We start from the raw sequence: 8,900 nt of genomic DNA, 5'->3' as shown, positions 1-8,900 counted from the left end.
GATGTGACGTTCTCACACGCCATTTCTGCTGATTTTAGAGCAAGGGTCAGTTCTTTTTCACCATATGATGTCCACAGTGTCTCTCTGATCAGGTGCTTCACCTCCTTCAACTTCTGCTCACATTCTTTCTCCGTTTTTTCGACGTCTGCTCTCTGTTGGCCCATCAGCTCCGGTGTGCCCTCTGCTTCACACTGCGTGATTTATGCACCTGCTTGCTTTAGTTTAAACAGTTATTGCACACTTTCTGTAAATCCAGTGAACTGCATTTCACTTCTCAAATATCACTATGTGTCTCCTATATGATGTATTTAACTGACAATTTTTATTGAGACAACCAACAATTTGTACAGGAAAATAATTACTTTTCACAATGTTGCCCAAACTTATGCATCCCACTGTATTAGTATGTTTTGTTATTAGTGTAATATGAAATAAATTCTACTTTTGTCAAGTCGGGTGCCAATATTTGCTGTGTAGTAGAACAAAGACATTTGTCATTATAAATGTTTATTTGATAAAATATATAAATTCAGTAACAAAAGGACATAAATAACATAAATATATGAAATCTAACTATTTACAGACAGACAGGAATAAAAAGGACCCAGCTTGGAGTGGAAGAGCCTCAGGGAGAAGGAGGAGAAACATAAGAACATTGTTTCTGCCCTGGAGAGCTGCTGCCTCATCAGAAAACTACTGATCATTAGGGTCCAATGTTTCCAAATTTAGCACAGCTGTGCTATTTTCAAAAACTGATTTAGAAATTTGGAATTTCACGAATTCTCGTGTCTGAGGCGGCATGCTCTCCAGAGCAGGAACAAGGCTGAGGAGAAAATATTCTGTTGCAGACGGGCGTGGCCTCTTTAGGCACTCCAGGATAGCCAGCTCCACCGCCGATGGACCGTCCTGGGACCCTTCCCTCGCCCGCCTTCGAGCTGTCCTCCTCTGTGGGCCTGTAAAACACAGAACAAAACACCACAAAGAAATGAGAAGGCTGCTACTAGATTTTCATTTTCAAAATTGAAGAAAACCAGGATATGAACAGATTGGTTGTAGATATTTAGTAAAGGTGATCACAAGGGGATTCAAGCAAGTAAAAAGCTATCAGTGCTTGATGTTCATACCTGTGGGTGCAGCAGCAGGAGTGGAGGGACCAGGGACTGGGGAGTCAGGAGAAGCAACAGGGGAGGACTCTGCTGCATGATTACTTGACTCTATCAAGACAATATTAAATGTTAACAGGTCGAAGACAATAGTCATAGAGAATATTATATTATTATATACTTATTATTATATACAGTGGTCTCTCGTTTATTGCAGCACATGAACAGTAGTCACATTTCTCACAAGTTGATTCTCAAAGTGCAAACCAAGTCAATTTTAAAACGTAAAAGTATGCCGCGCTTTTTCTCCGTCTGCGGCGCCACTTTTGTGCGCCTTTTTCGCTCCCGGTGCAGGTGCCTATTTCCGAATGAGGGTCATAGTTATGAGTGTTTTTGTGCTGTTTTTTTCTATTTGAAGTGATGGTTATCAAAACCAAACATGATAAGTTTGGCAAGCGCAGGAGACATGACATGGAGGAGATTTGTCATTTCGGCTGCAGAATGCAATGCGCATTGTTGAAAGCTGTACGGTGCAATAAAAAAAAATCAGCGAAAAGGCGAGGCAGTGACGGATGAACAGTGGGACTACTGTATACTGTTTATTAATAAACAAAATATATTCCTGTATGACAACACGCATTAATTAACTGCCTACATTAATTCATTGTAAACATACCTTCTGACTGACACTCCCCTGCTGCCTCTTCGGGCTGTCCCTGGTCCTCGGGGGAGAAGTTCTCCACGGTCCGCACCATATTTCCGCTAGTCTCCCGCGGGGTGAGGAAGGGGTCCAGAAACCCCATGACCGCGAAGAACTTCCATCTCCTCCCCGATCCTGCTGCCGACCCACTCCTCTTCTCCTTCTCTGCCCTCTTCTCCTTATTATAGGTGTCCCTGAGGCTCTTCCACTTTCTCCTGCAGATGTCCTCTGAATAAACGCATTATCTGGTTAGCGGAAAGGTATTTGTACAACAGTGGGAAAATCGCGGGACAGTAGGCGGGCTTGCTAGCTTTTGCACCGCTTCATCGGGTCAGTCTGAAAATTAAAAAGAAGGAATGAACTTACCAGGTTGCCCGATCTCCTCACTGATTTGTCTCCAAGCTATTCCTGTCTCGGTAGAAATAGTAGGTAGCATCATATAATTCGGGATGATTTGCCACAGCACTGATTAGTTTTTCCTCCATGATGAATGCAGAATGAATGGCTTTGGCGGGATCTGCCCCTTTGAACTAGGTAACAGCCACGTCACCAGGCTCCTGATTGGTTGTCGCGGCGCGATTTGACGCTGGAGTTCAGATTTTTCCAACTCGAGCGGGGGACACGAAACGCGTGTATGCACAAAATGCAACACATAAACTCACGCGCGTGGTTTTTTTCGCGAGTCAAACGCCTGAAATGCGCTACACTCACGCGCGTTTCAGGCGTTTTGGCGACGCAAATCTGCTTCCGAATTTTCGCGGGAGCCGCAATCGCGGGTCATCACGCCTTTCCATTGACTTTACATGTAAGCCTGACGCGCTGCCCGCCTCTATCGCGTTCGGTGTGAACACACCGTAAGGACAGCGCAGCGAGCACTCTCTGCTTATGAGCAAAAAAACCCCCCAAACAAAAACAGGGGAAGTTTTAGGAGTGAAGGCAAGAGAGAGAGAGCAGAATAAGAGAGTTTTGAGATGTGAGAGATTTGTGACATTTAGCGTGTTTGGAGTGTGTAGTTCATGTGTTGTCTTGTGTAGTTAGTGTGTAGTGTTGTGGATAGTTTTGTGCTGTGTGTCAGAACAATGAGGCGACTGCTGTCTCCAGGTAGAAACAGGAGTGATACACCTGCTGCTGTCACTCCTGCAGGTATCAGGCTGTGATGTTCTCCTTTATAGTGGACAGAAATTATTTTTTTGGAGTGGCACAAATAATTTGTGTGGCATCTTATTGAATGCAGAACAGCTGATTGTTACAGTGGCCCTGAAGTGCAAATCACACCAACAAATTGCTAAACACAACAACAAAATTGAGAGGCCCTGAAGTGCAAATCACACCAACAAATTGCTAAACACAACAACAAAATCGAGAAACAAAAAAACAAATGGAGAATCACAAAAACAAAACTGAGAATCACAAAAACAAAATTGAGAAGCACAAAAACAAAATTGAGAAGCACAAAAACAAAACTGAGAATCACAAAAACAAATCAAGAAGCACAAAAACAAAAGAAGAATCACAAAAACAAATCGAGAAGCACAAAAACAAAAGAAGAATCACAAAAACAAATTGAGAAGCACAATTACATTAAGAAAACCGGAAAGGGTAGGTACCAGTCGGCAACAGGAGACATCACTGATTGGATGTCCGATCTGTTCGTCTTTGGAACCGGAAGTTACTCTGCCTGTGGCGCATTTCGTTTGAAGAAGAACGGCGGAATGTTTTGTCCTAGCTGTGGGAAAAAGCTGGTTGAGGAGTCGCCGAACTTTTGCAGCGGCTGTGGCGAGAGGCTTTATCACGCATCTTGCATCGGAGACACTTCACTCCCATTGAGTAAGTTAATAAGCATAATAAAATGTTTGTTATTTATTGATTTATTAGCCTAGCGTTAGCTGTTTCCAGCCCACAGCAGACCAGAGGGCTGTTCCACTAAGCGAGCTCAGAAAATCGAGGCTCATTTGAAAATGCACGCAGCTGTCAAAATGACTGCTCAAGACCTTTCTAGCAGTGAAGGTTTGAGGGCAGTTCTAGTGTTAACAAACCTCGCAGCTAGGGTGCCACGGACCAGACTTGTCCACAAGCATATTGCATAATGAATGAGCAGAAAGACTGCAGGTTAGCCTCGTTCCTGGAACCAAATTTGGGGCAATCGAGCCTGGATTTTCAGAGTGAGCCTGGCTTTTGGGATTAGCTTGCTTCGTGGAACAGTCCTCTGAGCATTTCCACAACTGAAACGATAATAAATTAGTTCATTTATTATGTTTGGTTAACTTTAGGAACTAACCCTATTATGTGTCTATACATTAAAACTTACTGGTGTAGAATTGTATTGGTCAATAGTATCAGTTGCATTGTCATTCCTTGGTAGAAATTTTCTAGTGAGATTATTCAGTGTTGTCCTTATTTGCGTGTTGTGTGGACAATGGAATGTTACATGAATGAATGTCTTTAATGTGTGACATTGTAGTACATTTTTCCTTTGTTTCCCTTTAGCATCACAGACTACCTCAAACTGCCCGACTCCAACCTTCAGCACCTTCATAGAATACAGAAAAAAGAAAAATGAAGAGAGGCAAAAGTTTTCTGAAGGGAGGAAGGGCTTAAAGAAAAAGGAAAAAAGAAAGGTTCAGGTAGTTTGGCTAGCTCAGTCTGAAAACAAGTTGAGGTTAATTTTCTAATGACATTCTTTTGTTATTCCTTAGGGGAGTTGTGTAAAAAATGTTCAGTGTAGTAAAGCTATCCAGAATAAGAACAATTGTTTACGAGTAATTGTACATTTAGGTTGTCAGGAAGATCCCTCTTTAGCAGTTAATAAATATTCAAGTTTGAATAGATCTGCTTAGAGTCATATTAGTATCTACTTGGCCCATTGTTCATGTGTTTTTCCTTACAGATAAATGTCGGCTTGATGACCATAAAAAAGGGTGGTTTGAAGCCATACCGTGGAAAAACTATTTTCCTAACAACAGACCCTGACGCTACTGCCACAAGTCTGCTCAATCAAGCTGTTAAAAAAATGAAGGACTTTAACAAAGATCTAAAAGATGGACCTTTCCTTCTTCTGTATCCGGATGGCACTGAGGTCATTACTGTCCCTGGAACACAAAGACCATTTACACTTGAGGCTTATAAGGCTGAAGTTGGCAAGCCTTATCAAAGAATCACTGTTTTCATCTGCTTGAAGAGTGACTTTGAAGATGGTAAGCTGCTAATGTTTGTTTTGATTTTGACACACATTCCCTTAGTTTCAACAACTACTAATTTTGAAATTGTAAAATGATAACATTACGCATAAAGCACGCAAGTCAATAGCATACCTACATTAAAATGGTGAATGGCCTGTATTTGATATAGCAACTTCTAGGGTTCTACAACCCCCCCAAGACACTTCACAACAAAACCAGTCATTCACCCATACACATTCACACACTGCTGGTGATTAGCTACAATGTGGACACAACTGTCCTGGGACTCACTGACTGAAGCAAGGCTGCTGTACACAGATGCCACCTATCCCTCCCACTACCACCACCTGGCATGGAGGGTGAAGTGTCTTGCCCAAGGACACAACGACTGTGACAGACTGAGCAGGGCTCAAACCTTCAACCTTTTGATTACAGGGCGGGCTTTTAACTCCTCTGCCACCATTGCTGCCTAAATTAGCTTGTATATGTTATGTTTCTTCCTGGAAACATGAAATTCAGCCATTTTTGGATCTACTGAGTCATGATTTTTAAATGCTAACTTTATGCCTTTTGTATTAATCTATTATTCATGATCAAATAAAGTTTCATACATTAGTATGAATTTAGTTTGCTTAGCTTGATTTGTTTTCATGTTTTGTAGTTGGAGAAAACTCAGACTTGTCTGACTCTGACCCCGAGATTGTTATTAAAAGGCCCTCTGAGTTTGATCTTGCTGATACACTGGTAAGTACAATTTAAATTTTTTTTATAGAGTTTTCTTGTTGTTTAGCCACCACCATTTGCCTCAGTTCAGTAAAACAGTTAATAGTTATATGTGAAATACATTTTGTGTGTGTGTGTGTGCGTGCGTGCGTGCTCGCTCGCGTGCGTGTGTTTGTTTGTTTGTTTCAGCCATGGGAACTTCAACATGAAAGCAGTCCTTTACAGAAAGCGGCAGAATATGAGTAAGTGATATTTTAAGAACATGTAATCTTTTACTGTTTTTTGCCTAAACTTTTGTATTAATGAGATATACACTTTTGTCAAGGTTAAAGGTTCAAGGTTCTTTATTTGTCACATGCATAGTTATACAAGTATAACACACAGTCATTCATTCTGTATATGGTTTTTGGAACATGGACTACATAATACTTGTATTGCTTGTTTGTTAATCAAGATGCTTAAATATTTTCAAAGTGTCAATTAATATTTTCACAGTACACAACAATAATGCTTTTCTTTGTTCTCTAAGGAAGGGTGCTGGGGATCTTGTGCTTGCTAATGAAGTACAACAGGTAAAAAACTATTTTATTAGTAAAACAGTGCAGCAGACAATCTCCACCGCCTTTACTTTGCAATTAGATGACGATTCACTGTTTGCTTATTACATTCATTGTTATTATACAATGCATTTCACATCATCAATTTTCATACTATCAATAGATTATAACATCCACCCCTTAAAGGTACACTAAGTGAAATAATCACAAAGCAGTCTAATGTCTCAATCATGTTGGAAGGAAGGTTACATTGAAACTAACTGTGTATGACTCGTCTTTGTCATCTAGAATCTTCTGGCGCTGATCCGTAGCCATGAAACTCATGGAACGGGAGGAGGGAGAGTCACTCGTTTGTTTATAAAGATAGACTGTAGTACACAAATTTGACCACAGGATTTATTATTTCATTCTTACTTACTGTACCTTTAGATAATCTATTGGGATAGGAAACCTAAGGTACATCCATCTACTTCCGGACCATGGGTCCCATACTGCTAAAAAAATAGGAGTCTATGAGCCAATAAAAATTATTTTCTGATCCCGTTTGATGTGTATAATGGATTTAAAATATGATGTCCGTGAAGTATATAAACACATTTTGATGCCAAAAAGTGCTTAAGCGACAGGTGGCAAAGGTTATTTTATGTTTTGTTTGAAAAGACGTGGCGAAATGTAAATGTTCGTCTCACAAAATTGACATCATCGAACCAGACACAGAGAAGAGGAAAAGCTTAGTTTTGTTTAGCGAGCTTCGAATCCTTCTTCCAGGATGATGTGGAGAAAACCACTATAAATCTGGCCATGTGATAATTAGCAGCTACGCTGGGGGAGAAAAGCTTCTGAGGCGACATCATATTTGCGACATCTGACTTGTAGTCATTTTAAGGACAAATTTTTACAAGCTAACAAATCTCAAATTACATTACAGACATAGTCGAAACACAATTATTTATTATTTAAATTGAAGTACAACATATGTGTGATTCAGAGAGTAAGGCAAAGCAGACCAGAAAATAACTTTTATAGCTCCATTCACTTCCATTCATTTTTCTTTTGTTCAGGGACCCACGAGCAGACCAGAAGGGGAGGAGACTTAGGCTCCCTATATTAAAATAATTATCAATTGGTCAAATATGAATTTTCATTCATCCTCTTTTCTGTATTTCCAGGTCATAGATTTGGAAGAAGAAAACGATACAGGCACTACTGAATGCCTCACTGTCGAGAGCTCCTGTTACAGGTGCGTTGTATCTTGAGTAATTATTCCAGAGGTTTGCACAAAATATATACACACAATTATTATAAATGTATGTAGTTTGACTCTTTTACATTTGATTCTTCAGAAAAATAAATAGTAGAATCATTCTATAAAAGTGGAACTGCATGTTTATGCATTTGTATTTTTGCATCTACACTTTGTGTACATGTTTTCACTCTGCAGAAACTACACACAGCTGTTTGAACCGATTGTGATTGATGATGAAGATCCTACTCCTAACGAAGCCAAAGCTGAGCCCCCAGAAGAACCTGTGTTAGTAATTTAAACATTTTAATCCAATTAACCGCCATCTTGTTCTGTACAAGACATCATGCAATCATGAGAGAAGTATATACACCTTTAAAAAATAAGTTTCCCTTTTTTTTTTTTTAGAGACACCAATTTGGAGGCACATGAAATTATTGCAAATTTGGCACTGGAACTTGACCACAAGAAGGTCAGCAGGTTCAATATATCAAGGTCAGCTGTATGGGATGGAGCTGTTAGAGGATTTCGACGCAGCACATACTCTGACAACTACGACATGTTCATCAAGATTAATGATGATGCTGGCAGCTTTGAAGACGGTTTGGATACAGGTGGCCCGAGGCGTGAATTCCTCACACTTCTTATGGGCAGTCTGAGAAATCGCCCCATCTTTGATGGACCTCCAGAGAGCCGTTATCTTGTATATAATTCAAGAGGTGGATGTTTTCTCCGTAATTATTACAATGGAAATTTTAATAAAAATTGGCTTATTTTTTTCATTAGCATATTTAATAGCAATTAACCATGATAATTATGTGCCCTGTATTACAGCTGCCAGGCAAGATGAGTACTTTTTAGCAGGAAAGATGATCGCTGTATCCATTGTGCATGGGGGACCAGCACCACATTTCCTCTCCAAGAACCTGGTCAACCACATCACAGGGAATCAGAGTTTCAGCGCCACTGTAGAAGATGTGCAAGATGAGGAGATCACAAAAGTTCTACATCAGGTAGAAAATTACCTAGGCTCAGGGATTTTAAATTAATTTTAGCAATTACTGTTTTTTTTTAATGTCACAATTCCAACCCTGCTCCTTTACCCGGGCTTGGACCGGCAAAAGTGACCCGAAATAGGCGCTCTGGTGGAGTTATTTTGTGTGTGTGTGTTTATAAGTAGTTTTAAACCTTGTGATCCACAAAACAGCATAAGAGTAAAAGAGTAAAAGAAGAACTGACTGCGTTACAGCACCCGCTGCTTGTTGAGAGTAAAAGCGATAGGCGCTTTCACGTCTTTTTTTAGAAAAAGTCGCTAAGGGGTCTGAAAACTCGCTAAATATAGCGACAAAGTAGCTAAGTTGGCAACACTGCCACTAGGTAACAAAAGCTCAACAC

At 40.2% G+C, this 8,900-nt stretch overlaps 2 protein-coding genes across 3 annotated transcripts; one reads left to right on the top strand and one right to left on the bottom strand.

Annotated features, from left to right (window-relative positions):
• Positions 1 to 594: 594 nt before the first annotated feature.
• Positions 595 to 2,253, bottom strand: LOC147306393 (uncharacterized). Its single transcript, XM_086275057.1, has 3 exons — positions 1,780 to 2,253; positions 1,125 to 1,214; positions 595 to 953 (listed from the first exon to the last, which is right to left on the bottom strand). The coding sequence occupies exons 1-3, from the start codon at positions 1,904 to 1,906 to the stop codon at positions 694 to 696; spliced, it is 477 nt and encodes a 158-aa protein (XP_086131183.1). The 5' UTR covers positions 1,907 to 2,253; the 3' UTR covers positions 595 to 693.
• Positions 2,254 to 3,131: 878 nt separating this feature from the next.
• Positions 3,132 to 8,580, top strand: LOC147306392 (uncharacterized). Of its 2 annotated transcripts, XM_086275520.1 has the most exons (10): positions 3,132 to 3,630; positions 4,291 to 4,427; positions 4,691 to 4,997; positions 5,644 to 5,726; positions 5,895 to 5,947; positions 6,235 to 6,277; positions 7,432 to 7,502; positions 7,704 to 7,793; positions 7,914 to 8,224; positions 8,340 to 8,580. In XM_086275520.1, exons 1-10 carry the CDS (start codon positions 3,441 to 3,443, stop codon positions 8,552 to 8,554), a joined length of 1,500 nt encoding a protein of 499 aa, XP_086131646.1. In that variant the 5' UTR covers positions 3,132 to 3,440; the 3' UTR covers positions 8,555 to 8,580. The 2 variants fall into 2 exon arrangements, with proteins under 2 accessions (XP_086131646.1, XP_086131647.1); XM_086275521.1 differs by lacking the exon at positions 4,291 to 4,427 and having other exon boundaries at positions 3,503 to 3,630.
• The last annotated feature ends 320 nt before the right edge of the window (positions 8,581 to 8,900 follow it).

This window comes from Aulonocara sp. 'chitande type north' Nkhata Bay, linkage group LG19 (genome assembly GCF_057382095.1).
Source record: "Aulonocara sp. 'chitande type north' Nkhata Bay isolate Kocher_YH1m ecotype deep benthic linkage group LG19, A_spYH_male_GT1.1, whole genome shotgun sequence".
Taxonomy (NCBI): Eukaryota; Metazoa; Chordata; class Actinopteri; order Cichliformes; family Cichlidae; genus Aulonocara; species Aulonocara sp. 'chitande type north' Nkhata Bay.
The sequence above is the reverse complement of the archived record's forward strand: the minus strand, read 5'-3'. Positions and strand labels throughout refer to the sequence as shown.

Coding starts and splice junctions, on each gene's coding strand:
- LOC147306393 (XM_086275057.1), bottom strand. CDS start 1,906: ATGGGGTTTCTGGACCCCTTCCTCACCCCGCGGGAGACTAGCGGAAAT. Junction 1,215..1,779: donor AGGGGAGTGTCAGTCAGAAG/GTATGTTTACAA, acceptor TTGTCTTGATAG/AGTCAAGTAATCATGCAGCA. Junction 954..1,124: donor TCCTGCTGCTGCACCCACAG/GTATGAACATCA, acceptor TGTGTTTTACAG/GCCCACAGAGGAGGACAGCT.
- LOC147306392 (XM_086275520.1), top strand. CDS start 3,441: ATGTCCGATCTGTTCGTCTTTGGAACCGGAAGTTACTCTGCCTGTGGC. Junction 5,727..5,894: donor TTGATCTTGCTGATACACTG/GTAAGTACAATT, acceptor TGTTTGTTTCAG/CCATGGGAACTTCAACATGA. Junction 7,794..7,913: donor GAGCCCCCAGAAGAACCTGT/GTTAGTAATTTA, acceptor TTTTTTTTTTAG/AGACACCAATTTGGAGGCAC.